Here is an 18,723-nt window from a genome sequence, read left to right on the forward strand (position 1 = left end):
GCTGTGCTAGCATGAGGAGGAAGGCAGACACCTTGATAGGAAACAAGAGACTCAAAGCTGCACAACTGGAGTGGCAGCCAGCTGAAGCAGAGTGCCAACAGGCCATGGTGCCTCCTCGTGTCAGACTTACTTTGAATGCTGCCTTCCTTGATAATTAGCAAGCGAGTCAAAAACAGTTAAGGAATAAATGAATGAGAATTAAATCTGCCTGATAGAATTGAAATTTCCTGCTGGGTGACAAAATTCTGCTTTAAAGATAGTAAATCTACTGCTAATAACTAGGCAAGAAATAATCTCAGCTAAGACCCAAAAATAGGCTCTGCCACTTACGATGTCTGTCTTATTATTTTGCAGAGGGATAAAACAACAGTGAACATAATTTTTGCCTCCAGTTCTTTCTCTGTTGTATCTTTGACAAACTTTCAAATCGAGTATCCTAAGAAACGTAGCTGTCTGCCATGCGCTGTACTGGTACCTCGCAGCACATTCTGCATTGCCATAACCCAAAGGTCAGGCACAAGGTACGAGCTTAGGAGGAAAAGAAAGCAGTAAACATTGGTGAAATAGAAGGGAGTAGTCTTGGACTGTTTTTCATTAAAATTTAAATTGATGATTGAATATCTATGATTTCATCTGAAAAGTAGAACCACTGGGTGATTTTCCATTTTATTTTGCATAAAGAGGGCAGGTGAAGACCTCACTTCCAGCCTCTAGATGGAATTGTGAGTTTCTGGTCTCTGGTTTTTATTTTAACTAGGAGGGAACTTACAGATTTTGAGAACTTTTTGACCAATTTAAAAACAACACCTGAAGTTCTTGTGGTTTTTGTAGTATAATTTCAAGTATAAAGATTCCTTCTACTTGATCCTAATTATTATCGCCTGGTACAGTCTTGAGCTTTCTTAAACAAAACTGTCTGATCTGCATGTCATTATAGACAGAAAACATCATGAAATCAAGGCTCGTCCACTTCTGTAAATGTCATATGTGTGTTATATTTATGCCTTCATTGTAATTTTTCTCCTTTTTTTTCAAAGCTGTAAGCAGAAGGTGAATCAAACTGAAACACTCAAAAGATTTTCATCAATTTTGAGATCAGGACAAATGAGCTTCATCTTAACTGTTTTCTCTGTGTCTGGAAATTAAGTTGTCTAGAAAGGTAGATGGGGGAAAATGCAAGACTGATGTATTGTCTGAATTATAGTAAGTATTCACTGTACCTTTGCAGGCGTTAACATTCTTGTTTGATTGCACATGTAATTATTGCTGAATACAAATGTTCCAATTTAAGCTTCAGAAATGTCGTGAAAGTCTTTGGAACCAAGACCATCTGCCTGAAACACCAGTTTCATATTTGAATGAGTAACTTTTACTGAAAATTACACAATGAATCCCTACATTCAAAGGATAATAATAATTTTTTATTCTAAACATATCATCTACCAACTGCTTTTTAAATTTTATTAGTCTAGCAGCTGGTTTTGTAGAAAATGTGTTATTAAAACTACACAGGATTTGTCAATGAAAATGCCGTGACTTGATGCTGATACCTTTCTGTAGACCTAGAGTTGGTCATGAAAGTTGTGGAAAAGTAGGTTCGCTCTGCCAGTATTTGCTCTGCCTGTAAGATTTCAAATGGAAGTGAGTAGGAAGAAGCCTGATGATTAGATACAACATGATATCCACAAGCTGCCCCAAGGCCATAAATCAAAGTAGAGTAAGCACATATCAAACATGCTCATGAAGCGTTTTATTCTGTATCATATAGCAAAGGTGGACTTTAAAAGAGAACACTAATGTAAACAGATTTATGGAGATGATTTTCTCATCCCCCCCTGTGTGTTTATTGCTCATTTTGGAGAGCTTTGATACCTGTTTTAACATGAGGCGATGTATTTGAATAACTAGACTGCTGGCATAGGAACGAAGCATTCCTGAGAAGTGATCCTGGCCTTGCTGCTTATCTGCTGTGTAGTCGGTGTAGCAAATCACTTAGACACCTCTTCCTTCAAACTCATTTCCTCTGTGACCTGCCCAAAGAAGCTGCCTTGGCAGTATTTCCTGCCGGCTGTCCCACCTCTGCCCATGCTCCCTCATTTCTCTCCTTGTCAGACAGTCAGCTTGTTGAGCCATGGATCTTCCTATGGACTTCTAGAAGGCGTATTTGCATTTCTGATATTGTAAAAGAATTAAGGTAATCTGGTTTATATGAAAATGTACCTTCTTCCCTTAAATCAAAGGGCAGAGTGATTTATCATGACTACATGCACAGGGTAGGCATCTGGTATAAATGGGCTGAGCCCCACGGTCAGCCACCCACTGGAGTTCTGCCCCGCAGTGACTGTTTCAAAAGCGCAGCTCTTGAAAGCTGCTGGGCTTCTTAGATTATGGCAAAAGCACCAGAGGACTGGGGTCAGGATGTCTGCAGCCGTATACCTTGTGCTGACTTCCATGTCCCAGCACGCAGGACCCTTTATGTAGTTGTGTCCTTGCACCTTGTGCTCACACTTGAAGTCTTAAGAACCTGCAGGTGTTTTTCCTTGGATGCCCTCTATAAAAAGTCTGAGTGATAGGAACCATCAATCTTTGCAGAGTTTGGTTGTTTGTCGTGCCTGAATGGGATCACAAAGCATCCAAATATACAGTCCTACCATGTCCTATAAATTCTTTATTTTATCTTCAGTGAAATCACAACTACATTTTAAAAGCAGGATGAATGTAATGATTCACAGTCAATATCAAGTGTTTAAATCATTATTAAGCTACAAAAAGTATTGTAAAAGTTTAAATTTATACGAGTGTGCATAATTTTCTGTCAGCTGGGGATTATTCCTTTTAATCTGGATGGCACTCATTCTCTCTGTATCTGAGGTTTCAAAAATAGTTGCCAGATTGAAATCTGTTGCTCTCCATTGTAAAATAAATCTTCTACGTATACAGTGCATGGGAGACTGTAAGTGTGAAGCTAACTACAGTTAATGAAAGTCAAATACTTAAAACTCTCAATGTCACAAACAAGTGAAGTCTCTGAACTCATTGGATATCATTTCAGTGTTTTTAATAACAGCTTGGCTGCGTATCTCCTGGATTTGGAGATTTTGTTTGGAGTCACTTAAACTCTCAGGAGGCTAATCCAGTGAAGATGGTTCTTTAAAAAATGAATAGAAAATTGCTGTGGGATTTCTTAGGAGTCTAGAAATTAGTTTTCTACCTCTGGCCTTCTGCCTCGCGTTGGGTATTTGCTGACAAACTTCATCCCTACCAAAACAACTCATGGCTTCTCCACATCACACGATGAAGGGAAGCAGCTCCTGCAAGGGGTTCTGGCACGGCTTCTCTTCAGCCTTGGGAAGCTGGCAGCCCTCAATGCTCACGGGAGGTGCGCTGCTTCTCTTGGGATTGTTCCTGCTAAAGAACAAACAGAGAAGTTCTGTGTATGAACAGTTTGCCCTCTTGGATGTTTGACTCCATTATGTAAATAAGGCTGTTTCACCCCACTGAACATCTTTCCCAGGTGGCATCCTTGCTTGGTTTCATCTAGGCAGTCTTTTTCTCCTTGCTCCTCTACCTGGGTAAACAACAGGTTTTGTTCTTCAGGGTTACTTGTATTCTACTTGCATCTCTGTTTCTGCATCATTCATCCCTGATTGCTCAATTACCCTTCTCCTACCTTCCTAAGGAATATTTATGTGTCTTGTCTGGATATGAAATGTTGACAGTGTGATAATTACGGAGCTATGAACAAATAATCCAGAATAGCAGGGTTTTGTTTTAACAGGAGAACAAAAGAATCCAAATTGAAGAATTGGGTGATCCCTGAATAGCAATGTCTGTCGAATTGCAGGTGTGTTCAGGATCCTTCCCCATTCCTTCGCTCAGACTCTGTTAATGCCCTGCCTGTTTCCCGGGCACGTTAGGGATGTCATCAGTGGTAGTTGGAGAGTGCAGACAGAGACTGCCCCAGGTTTTGGTTACTTCACCAGAGAGCCTTGCCTTGCTGAATGTTTTTGGTAGTTCTCTCGGTCAGGGACTAAGGGTGTGTGCTGGCTGAGGGGGACTATTTCAGAGGCTAGGAAAGGAGTCTTTCTCTAACAGAAAAGAACAGAAAAGGAACAGAGTGAAATTCTGCAAAGAAACTCCTAGCTGAGGAAAATGACCAGGAAAAATGACTTGAGAGAAGAGGCGTACCCAGCAGCGAGAGCTGCCAGGCCGGGCAGTTCTTTACCCAGGGCAGTGGGAGAAGACCCCGTGACCAAGACATTTTCAAGAAGATAGGTAAAATCTTCACAAAAATAGAACATTAGCAGCAATCCTTTATTGGCTAGAGATGGAAAAGGGATGAGATGATATGCATTGAAGTTACTACTTCTGTCTGTGATGTGCTGCTACTTACATGTATTACATTTGCCGTATTTTTAATTAACACTCAGTGCCTCTCATTTGACATAATTCCAGTTTTCATGACCTAGACAGACCCACGCTATCCCTTTGGTGACCTCTGAGACTTCAGTGCATCTTCATCTGATTTTTCAAATGGGCTGAACCAAGTATTTCCAATGACACTGCAAATTTGATTAATCCTTTGCCATAGAAGGGCAGTGTTGCTAAGCAGCACTTACCAACACGAGCTGTTTCTCACATTCCTGGACTGCTTTATGGCCTGGCTCAGACATACCCTCATGAGCACTTAAGTGCTCTGTCTCCGTGTTTATTCTCAAACTCTGGATGCCAGAGCCCATGTCTGACCACAGCATGTAGAACAGTATGATTTGAGCTTTCATTGCCATCCATCGCTGGACACGCAATGTTTTTGCAGCTATTTTTTTTCATCCTTTTCTTTTTATCTCAGTTCCAAGATGCTTATGTCACAGAGGGGCTTTCCTTACCCCTGTGGAATAATGCTTTAAGAGGCCATCAGTCAGAGCAAGCTGGTGCTTCGTGGATGGATGGTGCGTACGCATACTCTCAGACCTAAAAGTTACTGCCTCATCTGCGCGTTTCTTCAGGGGCCCATGGGGTAACTGGGAAGAGTCCTGAGATTTGCTAAAAAAAAAAAAAACAGGGAAAGGTAAACTAAGGGACTTTGCACCCACTTGAACAAAGTTGTGCATTTAGCCTCCTCTAAACACAAAGGGTAATACATGTTAAGCTGTGTGCAAATTTCTGGGTCCAGAAGTAACAAGCTGTTTTGGTTTTCTTTTTAAGTCCATATCTCTGTTGCTGTGCTGACTTCTGTAGGATATTTCTTTTCCTTGCCCTTGCCCTGGGCTTGCATATTAGGCAGGTCTTGTCAATTCAAACAAGCTGGTTTTTGCCATGTAGCAGAATTTGTGGTTGTTGATCAATAAACTTGCAAGAACATAACTTCTGAAGGTTAATTTGGCAAGGATTCTCATGAGTCTGCTGATGTCCAGCTTCAAATGATGCTCTGGCTGACCGGCTCCTTCACACCATATGCTCAAGTGCAAACCAGATCCGATGCCGGCACCGCATATGCGAGAAATGCACTCTTCAGGGAAAGGACTCTATAGAGACTGTCTGTTTGGTCACCTCCTGAATGGAGCCCTTTATCACATCTGACAGGAAGAGAATTGGATGATAGGAAAATAACTTTTAACTTACAAGTTCAAATCAAAAGACCCGACAGTAATAAATTATAGATGAAGTGTTTGAAAGGATACATATACTTACAGGCACAAGCCTCTGAACAAATAAAAAGTATTTGATCCATAAAGGTCAGTGCTGTACATGAAATTCCCTCCTTCCTTGTATCGATGCCAGGAGACCACTCAGTGGATTACTTCACTTCTTGGGCTTTCAGGATGCGCATTTGATGCCTGAACTCACCCTCAGCTTCTTATGGTCCTTGTAGTAGTTTAATGCAGTCATGCTCTGCAAAGAGAATAGGAGAGCTGCACACTTAGATGGCTTTACCTGGTAATGAGCAATATCAGATACTGCCTGAAAATGGTTTCCATTTTATTTTGAAAGCTGAGGCTAACATGGGTAATTGTAGAAACAGGTAAACCCACTGTTTCTGTATGTTTATGTCTCTAATACAATATTAGCATTGGCAAGGTTCTGCTTGGTTCACAAATACAAGCATAACTTGTCCATTCTGTGCAGCCTCAGTAAAAGGGTAATGCCATGGCTGACAGATACTGTGCAAGACCACTTAAAACAAAACAAAACAAAACCAGATCTAAAGTAGTTAGTATTATCTTTAAAAACAAATGAAAAAAAAACTAATGTTCTAAAGCCCAGGACAAAGACAGCTCTGGTAGAAAAGATTTGCCCCCAGTTTTACTATAGCTCTAAACTTATATCCCTGATATACTAGAAAAAAATGGACACTTGATATAAAATACTGTGTTACACATTTATACTTGCAGCAAGTACTTATTTATGGCAGTTTGATTATGAGTAGCGAAAAAAATTCTGACATCCTCTCATATCCCTTGTAGTTGAGATTTGCTTGAACAGAAACAAAAAGCTACGGAAGAACTATAAAAATAACCCCATCTGTTCACTGCTTCCTCTGATATGTCTTTACAGTTTTTGTTCTGTCTTTGGGTAAGGACCTGAGCCAGGACTTCTGCCTGCTTCTGCAGTGTCCCTGCTCGACCAGCACGTTGCAGGTCCCCATGGCTCGGCCCCCTCCAGATGCTCGTGCTTTGCCCCGTGCGTGTTTGGCCAGCCCTCCGTGTTCTGCTGGGTCGTTGTGCTTAGCAAATGCTGGGGGATGCCAGGACTCTTCCAAACAAAGCTGCACTTGAAGCATCCAGCTTGATTTATCATCTATCTGTCTATCTATGTAACTTCACATATATTATGTTTCCATGGTGCTGACTTTTTACCTTTCAAACTTAATCATGTGGGTTCACTGCAAGTGAACATTAATGGTGTGGGAGTCAGCTCCAGATACGTGAGACTTGCATCATTACTTGATATTTAATAAAACAGGAGATCAGGAGACACTCAGGATTTTGCTGTCTTCTGTGCTATATTCATTTTAGCAGCCCTCCCTTTTTCTCTCTTTCCAGTTTTCTTATCCTTGGTCTGGAGTACATGGAAGTACCCAGTTCCTGCATCTCAAAGGCACACTGCTGTAATCGGTTTGCACATATGTTTTTAAAATATTGTATATAAAATATTCAAATATAACAAATATTCTTTCAGGGTCTAGAGTAATTGGAAATGCAAATGTCGATAAACAGGAAAAATTAAAATGAAAATCTTACCTTCCTCCATTTGCAGCAAAGACAGCGGCATCAGATTTGGGGCTTGTCCAAATATGCATGAAACAAAAAAACCAAATCACAGCAGACTTAATTGTCCTGCTTTGAATTGTGGCTGTCCTGTTCCGGCTTACATAGCAGTGGCTGTGATTAAGCCATTCCTCTAAAGGATTTGTTTATTTTTTTCCCTGCCCCTTTTCTTTCCATCTTATTATAACTTCAGTCAGCTCTTCTGATTAGAGCGATTATATTCTGGACTTGAGGATGGCAGAGTAAGAACTACAGAAACAAAACAAGAAAAGCAAGGCCCTTGCACCCAAAGAAGTGAAATCATGGGGCTGCACAGTGAGAACTTTGTGCATCCCTTTATTGCTAGGCTAGCTGAGTTCTGTGCCACGCTCCTCTGTGCACTTTTATGCCTGGCAAACTTCCATAGGACTGCGCAGCTTTGCCTGGTGCTGGATTCTGGACTGGAGTGGTCTCTTTTCCAATGATCCTAAAATATCTCATCTAGTGCAGAAGAAATTAGGCTGTGCACAGGATGAATTTCTACAGTTAGTAGCCCTGCTTGCATCTGAAAGGATTTTGTGATTGACTTTATGGCCCCTGCCAAAAAGCAGTTAGTGTTAACCCAAGATTTGCTTCCTTGTATCCCAGCAGAACTTGAAAAGTCTTTGGGGCTAACCAAAGACAAATCTGTACTAAATGAAGCAGAAGCATTATTCTCATTTGTGCAAATTTTGCACTAGCTCTGAATGCACTGACGTGTGCAGTGCAGCCCAGTAGCAGAGGGTTGGGTTGTGCACTGCTGGCAGCGCTGCCCCGCTCCAGCCTGGCTGTGCTGGGGCTCGAGCAAGGGCCCTCAGCACCACAGCTGGTGGCAACTCGTGATTTGCTGCTGCTGCAAATTTAGAAGGGATCCTTTGGCTCTTCAGATTTCTGTTTATTGTCATTAAATACAGTCTATTATCTTCTGAATTAAACTTCCTGAGTTAGCAGTTGAATTTTTTCTAAGATGTTTTTCCTGGTGGTAGGTGCTGCCCCCACATAGGAAGAAACAATTCTGCCATACAGAGCTGGCAATATAAACTTAAAGGAACATAAAGAACATGTAATATGAAGTGCAGCACTTTAATTACTAGAAGTCACAAGAATGTAATGAGGCTAGAGGAGTAGGCGATGTTCATAAGTTAGGATTAGCCTCACTTATGTAGAGATCAGAATCAAATGTTGTTTAAAGTCATAACCAAAGAAGCAATGGATGATGTACTTATGATCTCACCAGGCAAGCACGGCAGTTACACCCCAGGTTGGACTCTCTCTCCCTTGTCTTGTGGAGACCAGCTCCTCTCTCTTTTTCTCTTACCCCATGTACAATTACAGAAGGCAGTAATTCACACATGAGAGTTCCTGCTATCTGGCATGCACTATGGAGGTGCAGAGTATTGCTACAGCGTTATAATTTATCAGCATTAAAATGTCTGACATATCATTCTCTCAATGAAGCTAGCAATGAAAACTGAAAATGGCACAGTGTGATCTCCTTCTGGTAGCAATGAATGTAAAAACAATGCGAAACAGAAGGAAAGTAATGTCTTATTGCAACCCTAAATTCTAATTTCCAAATCCTGCACGAATCATCTAACAGTTGTCGAGATGTGAAATATAAGGTAGTGAAAGAAAGCTGTGATCGTTTGTCACAGAAAGTCTTTGCTTTTTTCCTTCTCAATTCCCCATCCGGAGCTGAAAGACTTTAAGAAGTGACTTGGTAATATTGTGACACATTTGTGGCTGAGCTGGCGGCGATAAGGGGCGGACACTGCTCACCAGTGGCATTTAGGGACATGTTGCATGGTTGGCCAGTTACAGATTTTTGAATTTTGGTCTTTTCCTTCACAGGAAGTTTTGGCTAGGCTCCATAGCAGGCAACCAATGGCCTGATCTAGCCAGGAGTATGAGGAGTTGGTATCAAAAGTACGAGGCTGGCTAAGGTCCAAGTACAGAGGGAAATATCTTAGCGGTGTTGGAGGTAACGGAGGACATCCCCAAATCTGCTGCTTTGGAGTCACATTGTTCTCTCTTTCTGTACCCTCTGATGTTTCTCTTTAGCATAAAAATGAATTTCTGTAAAGGGTTTTCTCACAGACAGACACTTCTGAAAGGCCTTTGTTATCTTTGCTGTTCCCTTCATGAGAGGTGCGCGCTGCAGCGTGTAACTGCATGGCCTGCGCTGCACATCGGGCTTTTACAATCGAGTGCATAGCTCCAGAGCAGTACTCAGTTCACATAAATGCATGTTACGCACCTCATTTGTAACTAAAGTGGCACTTAATAAACGTGAAACACCTTTGGTTATCTAGATGTTTCAAATTCTTGATGCACTTACAAACAGGAAAGCTGCTTCCATAACAAGAGCTGCCCAGACTGCCCTGGGAGATTTTGCAACCTGAGAGAGACACAATGTGAGCTATGAATATCCGAGGTGTGGAAGGAGCATTTAAATAGCACCAACAAATGACAGGCTGGGTAGAAGTCAGACTGTGATTATCTTTCTGCAAAACACATAAAGGAAATCAGTTTATAGAAGGGAGCTGCCGGAGGGTGTGTGACCTATATCCCTTCCGTAGGGTTGATGGGAGGAACTGCTGGGACTCGTGGCAGGAGGCAGAGGAGCGCTCTGTGGGGACGTCTGGGATGCTGGGCAAGTACCCAGTGGGCAGATGCTGCTTCTTCTCACCTTGCCTTATGCCTGTCAAAATCGGTGCTTTTTCCAGTGGATATCTTACTCCCTCTCCTGGGGACGGGGAATGGAAGAGGCATGTGCAGAAACGCAGGTTGTGTGGGGATTTGCCAGGGATCGACCTGATTCAGTCTGACAGGGTGTAAAATGAGCGCTTCTTCGGGCTTCACCACAAACTCCTGGTTTGCCTTTAAAACACCACCCATTTTCGCTGGCTGACATGCTTGACCTCATGGCTGTCCTCACATGCTGTAAGCGCCGGACACCACAGCATTATACTTTTATTGCCTTATTTAGCCAAAAGATTAAATGTAATGTTCCGATCATGTTGAACATTAACTCCTAACAAGAAGCAAATACAAAATTAGAGCCTTTGCTACTAAAACACATAGTGCTGGCGGCGTGGCAGCGCCCCACGGGAGCCACGACTTGAGCTCCGGGAGGCAGCGGGGAAGGCACCGCGTGGTCCGTGCAGGGCTCCTGTCCTCCTGCCAAGGTGCTGCCCATGCATTACAGGACATCTTTATGTGTCTACAACATCCAGCCCAGTCCCACCAGCTGAGGCTGGGAGCCAGGGGCCCGTCAGGCGATGGAGCTGGTGCCCGTCTCCCGCTCACTGCCTGGGTGGTGCCGGCAGCCGGAGCCCCAGCCGCAGCCTTCCTCGCGTCGGGTGCTGCGATGTGCTAGCCTCGTCTTTCAGACAGTATTTTTATGTGAGCTGATGGTTGCCAGGGTAACAGAGGCTTCGGGGAGTCTCGCGCCGACGCAGCGCCCCGGCCTCGGCGGGCGCTGGGAGCAGATGCTGGCTGCGCGGGGAGCCAGGCGGGCGGCGAGGAGCGGCGCTGCCAGCGGGCACGCAGGCAGGGGCTGCCCGGAGCCAGCTGCCCGGCCGCGTGGGTGCAGGAGAGCAGGTCGAGGGCTCGCTCGCTCGTTCTCCTTTTTTTTGTTGTAATTTAGTATTCTTGTCTCACCCCACAGGGGTTCCTCAGCCGTCGGCTTAAAGGCTCCATCAAAAGGACAAAGAGCCAACCGAAGCTCGATAGGAACAGCAGCTTCCGGCACATTTTACCTGGCTTCAGGAGCGTGGACAATGAAAGGTAAGGGGACGCTCCTGCAGGGTGGGGAGGAGAGGGTGTGGGAGAGAGAGAACCAGGATATCGATGTGTCCAGGGCTTGTTAATATCTTGCTTATCTCATTCAGAGCAAGGGCCACGTCCCTGACAGAAGCGGACTTGCTGAATTGTGATGGGGTAATTTTAATCTGTTGGCGAGTGCCCGGTGCAAGCCCTCCCTTTCAGGTTAAATAGCGCGTACCGAGAAGCCTGTGTGATCTGCTGTCTGTCCCCCAGTAAATCCTAAGTTGATGCACCGGCATATAAATAGCACGGAGATGTAGCAGCCAAAGCCGACTGATGCGGGTGAAGGCGGGAGGAGAGGGACGCTCCCACAGCGGGTGCATTGAGCATTGCCGGGCTGCACGTTGTACGAACAATAACAACCGGAATCTGCCCAGCTCCCCATCTCCCTTCCACACACACGTCTCCAGCATAGCCCCTGCCCGCCGGCATTACGCTGCGATGGATGCCCGGCATGTGGCCGGAGCTGCCTTTCTGTCTGAGCCACGGCAGGATCTTTCGGTCCAGAAGGGATGTGTTGCAGGGAATATGCAGATGGATCGGAGGAAGCTTTTGACATGGGATGGCCAGAACTGGAGTGAATTGACAGCAAAATACAGGGGAAATGAGACCTTGTTTTTGTCATTCAGCTCAGCTAGAAAGTAAAGCTCTTTAGTGGATTTCTGTGTATTTATGTGTATGTACATTTATGTCAGGGTGTGCATGAGGCAGACACGTTTTTAGGTAAATTTGTGTGTAAATTCACATGCAGATCAAGGTCAGGGCTGGGTATGACAGGCTCCATTACCAGTCACAGAAACAAACTAGCGGTTTGCCTCCAAAAGGAAGATCTTTACACCTTATGTGAATCTCTTCAGAGAATGACTCAGAAGTATTGAGGTGCCAAGATAAGTCTTTGTCTGAAAAACATGCCAAATAGGAAGTGCAGCGGTGTTATCATTTTGTAGCAGTGGTATTGTAAAATATCAGGACAGCACATTACAATCCACTGAGTGCATGCTTCACTTTTAGACAATGGCAACTTCTTTTTAGCTATGCTCACTCACTGGAGGGGCAGGGAATTTATGAAGCCCGCATCTGGATTTTTCCTGAGATGACCTAAGCTTATTCCTTCTGGATTTAGCAGGTAAAAGGATTGTGCTGGTCAGCATAGAGTAATATTCCAGGGGTTACTATCTGAGCAGGCAGAGGCGGTGTGGTTTCTGTGCTGCAGTTTTCACAGATGCTCAAAGTAGGGCACTGTGCTCCGTGTGGAAGGCGAGTGAGGGAGCCGGGTGGCCAGGAATCTGCCCAGAGTGCTGCTGCTTCACCCCAAAACGGGCAAGCTGGACGATGTTTCTCTCTATGTAGATGAGTTTTGTTTCTTTCTGTGAATTGGCATTATAGGACATGGGAATGAGCTGCTTGGCCAGCCCTGGAGCCAAAGTCATGTTCCCAAATGAAGCTTTGTAATTTCCCTGCCCTCCCAGCTCAGGAACCCTGGCTCTTGCTGGGCAGTGCCCTTTCAGACAGAGCCCCATTTACCAGAGCTTTTCTTTAAGGAGATTCAGTGAATGGCTGTAGTGCATGTTCGGTGTGGAGTACACAAGGTGGGTTGGAGGAGAGGTAGCATTTGGCAGCCTTGAGTAAACCCCAAGGATTTGCTTATGTATTTAGAAACTGAAAACGAAGGGCTTCGGGCATCACTCATAAACTTGATCTATGGTACATAGACGCGGCCTGGTCTGGAGGAAACCATCTGGCACTCAGCAGATTTTGACAGCGAGCTGTTAGTTCCCCAGCCTTCCTAGCAGTGTCAGACCTGCACGTCAGTAAGTACCTGCTGCAGAAGGCCTCGGCCTTAGGTGCTGCTCTCAGAGAGGTGAAAGAAAGCAGCAGCTGGGCTTCTCAGTCACCCTTCAAGGGTTTGGTTATGGAAGATAATTTTATCTTCCTGAACATTCCTGTGTCTATTAAAATGCACAATGCATGCAGCTCTGTGTACGAAGGGGCTTGAGTCTTTTTAGATCGCTCTCATTTATTATTTTTTTTCTGCTGTGCTTCCTTGTCTTTCTCAAAATCCAAGAACTACTTCAAAGAAGCATCTGGTAGCAGAATAGTTACTTCTTAAATATTTGATTCTTGACTCCATCTTGTATTGAAGCTGATTGCAAACTGCTGCTTTTCTGCTGGAAGTACCCATTGTAACACCGTTCTGCTCTGGGGCTTTGTGGAATTTTTGCAGGAGATACCGTAGCAGAAATGAATAGTGCAATAAATGCAGACAAAACACTTGAGATTGAAGTACTGGGCTCTAGTAGATCGCAAATGATTCTGTTACTTAGCTTCTGCATATCTAAATTGGTGCTGTGCTCTATCTCTTAGTAATTTTATTTTCTGTGCTTTTCTTGCATGTCCTGTTTAGCATGCTGTGTACAGCAGGTGCATACAAATACCTGCAATGTGCACATGCATGCACAGACAGCCAACTAGATGGACGTGACATGTACGTAGAGCAGGGAAGAGGCTATAAACAGGCGCTCTTTAACCTGTGCTTGATTAATGTATGCATTGCAATACTTCATGTAAATTTAAAATGGCAAGTGGCTACCTCCCTCCGCAGTGAGAAATTTGTACAATGTGCGTTTTGTAACAAAGCAAACCAGGAAATACCTTTAAACATTGGAGGCGTCACACAGTGTCTCAGTGGTATCAGACCAGAATTGCCCTGTGGGATTTGGGTCAGTAGGGGCTGGTGTTCCCACCTTGCAGCCACACAAAGACAACAGCCAGGTTTCCAGCAGAGTCGTGCCGAGCTGCCCGTACAAAGCGTGGTTGTGGCATCCCAGAGAGGAGCTGCCAGTCCTGAAGTGTGGGGGTTTGTCTCTGCAGAGCCAACTATTTGGCCAACTATGTTTCGTCTGTGAAGAACATCTGAGGACTTGTTCAAAGCAGGGCATTAGAGAAATGCGCTGGTTGTAGTCAAGCAGAGCTTACCTTTGTACGAAACACGTGGTTGTTTCTCGTGGTATTGGATTTCACATTGACTGAGAAGAGACTTTCGTTTGAAAAAGGTGCAATAAATTGGTTGTGCTAACTCCAGTAAATTACCACGGGGTTCACGTTGGTGCAGCAGGCTGGATTTCACCATTCTTTTACATGCCGATTTTTTTCTTGGAGCCCCATTACAGTAATAGTGATGCAATTATTGACTGTGAACAGAAGCAGCAAAATCGGAGCAAGTCTAACTAGTGTCTGGTATGAGAGGTGCATTAATCTGCTACAATCAGTTTATATCAGCGTGAGATTCAAAGGAGCATTGTGGAATGAGCGCCTTTCAATTTGTTGGCTAGTCAGATTGCTTGTTAGGGCTAAAGAAGGATTCTGTTAAACTGCCTTTTTGCTAACAATGTCTCCTGCATCCTGATTTATTACAGCAGCTAACGAAGTTTTTATCACGGAGCTCTGAATGTTTGTCTTTGTAGCGGCCTCTCTGGAATCAGCCACAAATCAAGCATTTGGCAGATGGATTGTTCTTAATTGGACCAACATTTCTCCTGAAGCCTGTGTGATGGAGCAAGCTCCGGGGCTGGGCTTTGGGTACCCAGAGTGGGACCAGAGTTAAATGTGTCGTTAGGGCATCTGGGATTGTGTTCTGGTGGTGGTGACCTGTTCCGTCACTGCTGGCGCTCTCTCACAGTCATCTTTTAAAAGTAATTTCTGAAAAAGAAAGTTTGCCAGGAATTTAGAAAGTCCATTAAATGGGGGTTGTTGTTTTTAAACCTAAATACATGAACATGGTCCCATCTCCTTTGAAACTGGCAAAGGCCACCATAATTTTACACTAGGACTGAGAGGAGAGGGACACAGTCACTTTTATGGGATGGATGCCTTCTGACTTCCTTGGTGAAAGATGAGTACTCTGAGTAACTAATTACTCTGATGTAATCCTGAAGTTGATCATTCCTAAAGATGCTTTTTATCAGCATGCTTAGAATTCATTTAAAGCTGAGGGACACTCAGTCAGTAACATTTGGGATTATTTTGCAAGGTTTTTTATTTTGTTTTTCATAATTCCAGAAGATAACATTCCATTTATGTTTTTTCTTGGCACTACAAAAGTCTGAACATATGGCTGATTGTTAAATGAGCCTCAGCCTTGGAAGGGGAACAGCCATGCATCGGTAACACCAAAGACCTGCACTACTGGGACTCTCTCTTTAAACTATTTTTTTTAAATCGTGTCAAAAATTTCTGTGTATAACCCACAGAGGGAAGAGAAACCGTACAAGTCATGTACTGCAGAGCATTTAATTCCTAATGTGCTAATTCAGTCTGCACTAAGGGTTTTCAAGTGTTCCTAACGTGGTTTTTTGATGCAGTAGGAGAACATCAATAACTTATCATGCTCGTACAGTAAACTTAGCTTTGAGTTCTTACTAGATCTAATTATCAGTTGGTTATTCCCAACAAACCTGATGTGCCGAATATTTTTAGTTATGATGAAATTGGTGAAGGTTGAGGAGAACATGGTGACCGCTGCATCACAAAGTACGAAGAAGTCACTTTGATTCCTGTGGAAAGAGGAGTGACTCATCCTGCAGGTCTGGGGCGCTGGCACAACGCACGGGGGGCTTTCAGATCTCTGTGAACATGTCCTGGAGAGCTTGCTGGCTCTTCTGGCTCCTTACTTAGATGGCATTAGCCACTGAAGCTTCCTAAGTTAGAACCGTAGGTGCACAGTGCAGGGTTTTCCTGATAATGCAAATATTTGAGGAAGCACCGCTGAGTTTGGGTATGGAAACCATTCAGAGCCATCAGCCATAACTGAAAAGCAAAACATAACATCCTGCAAAATATAACATCCTGCAAGGGCAGGAGCAGCTGGCAGGTACCGATGTCTGCACTCCCGTGCGGGGGAGATCGGCCGGTCCCGCTCCACCCTGCATCCAGGGAACGAGCGTGGGGAGCTCAAAGAGGAGCTCAGAGATTCAAGGACGGTCTGAGGATTGCTGGCCTCATCTAGTGCCTGCATTTGTATCAGGGCAACCTTGTCTAGGAATGTGCAAATCAACCTTTTAATGGGATTCCTTTGCAAAGTATTTCATGAACCAGAAAGTTAATTACTGATCTCCAATTAATGGCTGTGTTAGGAGGCTAGAGTAAAATCAGAGAAACGCTTTGAAGAAGAGATGCAGGAGGAAATTATCAGTTCTCCACAGAAACTCGTGTTGCTCACCGCCTCCTTCATGTAGTAGGAAGTTTAGGAAATAATATTCAAATATTTTTAAAGGGATAAAGCTTTTAATGGAAAGAGGGGGGTGGGGAGTTTTCTTCCGGGAGACACTGAAGCAAAAACAAACAATTCTTTTTAGGGAAGAAAGGGTAATAGTCAGCTTTGTAAAAATAAGGTACGGTTCCCTGATACAAGCGGTTTGGGTTTCCATCACGTCAACAGGGGCGCTTACTCCCTTCAGAATCAGCCGGGTGCTGCAGTATGTGCCTGATGAGAAGCAGTAAGAGCAAAAGCACCTCCAGGTCCAGGTGGGCATCTCCAGGTCCAGGTGGGCATCTCCAGGTCCAGGTGGGCACGAGCGCTTCCTCTGCTCCTCTGCAGCCCCAGCAGTTGCAGCCAGGGCTCGACAAAGCGCAGGCGCTTCCCCATCAGCACCGTTTGCATGACGTTTTCTTAATTAAGGGGGGTAGAGCTCCAGTAAACCCGCAAGGTTGCAGATCAGGTGCACTGCTCTGTGCACACACAACTATTTGTAGAGCCCCATTCAGCAATATGCTGCTCCCCTCAGCTAAAGCCATTTAGCAACCCCGAGAGGGGCAAAGACAGCCTGAAGCCAACGGGGTGCTTTTCAGCTTCTCCCAAGGCAACAGCAAGGTCTCAGCCATTTCTCCTGGTAAATTTGTTTCAGTTACTTACATATATATTTGGGCTTCTGCACATGGATGTGAATCTGCAATTTGTATCCGAGGCTAAATGGGGTAAATGTATTTGTCAGTCTCAAAGAAATACATAAACACCCTTACCCTGCAAGTTCAAACATCCTCATTTAACAGGGAAGTCATCTAATATCTTTCAGTAAAAGACTATCTTAATTCCTAGAAAATTTTCAAGCTATTGTAAAATGTCAAGGGAAGAGCTAAGAAATTGGAATTACTTTAATAGCCTTACTCACTTTTCTCTGCTTCCTGGTTTCCTGACCATCTAAACAAACCCACAAAGTGCCCCACAGGGGTGCAGCGAGGACTTTGACTCGACTCGGAGTCACGCAGCAAAATTATAAAATCCTTCCTACTTAGGCATATGCAGCACTAGTGGGATAATTGGCTTCATGCATCTTACAATTAGCTTGCAAAAATATGTTTTGCATTCCTGACCTTTTCTCTATAAGCAAGGCCATTGTTTCACTGTCCTGCTTAATTACAAAATATAGTGTTGTGTGATGGTACAGATGACATCGTTGTGTCGTTGGCTCTAATTTGATGAGACATCATAATGGGGAGTTTTCATACTGAGGGCACTGAATTAGTGTAGCGTGAAGCCACATTTCTCTAAACCTACTAAATAAGGAGAAGTTAATTTTATGCTCTATCTTTTTGACGTTTGTAATCAAAGCATTGTATTGCAGCTGCAGATGGTTAGCATTTGAAGAATGTTTGGTAAATGCGGACAATCGGAAGGCATTGTCTCTGCGGTGGGAGCTCAGGTTGATTAATGGGTGGAAGGATGGAAGGAGGCTGGCTTTGCTTTTACTCCTCGTGCAGCCTGATCAGACGGCGTTGGCTCATTTGGCTGCTGCTTGGCCGAGGTGATGGGTGCAGCAGTGGGCACCCCGGGGTTACGAGCACACGGTCCCGTTCCTCTCCTTTCAGCAAAGCCTCCGAGCAGGGGTGGCAGCGACGTTGAGTTGTGGCTGATGGTGTCTGGGCATCCTTCAGATGGAAGGCAGATCCTGCTGCGCCGCCGCATTAACATTTTGTTTTCAAACAGACCATTTATTCTGACTTTGCCCTGTTGAGATTTTCATGTGCATGAATTTCAGTGCAATTACATTAGCATTACTCTTCATGTCAATAGACTCATAGAAAAAAAAGAAAGGAAATGCCATCACTACAGCTTTTCTACCAGAAAAGGCTTTCTGTTAGTTCAAGGCCCTTCTGCTATTTTGTTTTGTTTTGGTTTAGTTATTTTTTGTTTATGACAAAGCTAAGATACTTCTTTCCCAGGCTTAAACAGTCGAGCACACAATGAAAACTGCTGCTGCTGAAAACAGTATGTTAAAACGGAAAGGATCAGCCTTCCTTTCCCCAGCCCACTGGCTCCCCTCGCAGCAGATCCAGCCATCGCAGCCTGAGGAAGGCCAGCGGGTCGATTCAGTGGGAAATTATTATTTGGGGCAGGGGTGTGAGTTTCATTAGGGCACTGAGCCAAGTTGTGTAACTGCAGAGCATTGGAAGGTGGCAGAAAAAGCCCTTTCCTTTCAGTGGCAGCATGCAATTGCATTTAATTAGCCAGGCCATCAAAGCGTGCCCCCGTTTGTGCCCCTCGCACCCTGCAGCAGGGCAGGGACACCCAGCTGGCATCTGCCACAGGTTTCCCTCTCTCAGAACAAAATTT

At 44.3% G+C, this 18,723-nt stretch overlaps 1 protein-coding gene across 4 annotated transcripts in view; it reads left to right on the forward strand.

Moving 5' to 3' along the window:
• Positions 1-18,723, forward strand: part of DAB2IP (DAB2 interacting protein) — a gene marked incomplete at its 5' end in the record, with an annotated part of 181,667 nt that overhangs the window by 68,007 nt on the left and 94,937 nt on the right. For all 4 annotated transcript variants that reach the window (XM_082775571.1, XM_082775572.1, XM_082775567.1 and 1 more), the window contains one exon: positions 10,957-11,075. In XM_082775571.1, the coding sequence (XP_082631697.1) occupies positions 10,957-11,075 (119 nt within the window). The remainder of the gene's footprint in view (positions 1-10,956; positions 11,076-18,723) is intronic.

Source organism: Aythya marila, assembly GCF_965140915.1.
Source record: "Aythya marila genome assembly, chromosome: 19".
In the NCBI taxonomy this organism is placed as follows: Eukaryota; Metazoa; Chordata; class Aves; order Anseriformes; family Anatidae; genus Aythya; species Aythya marila.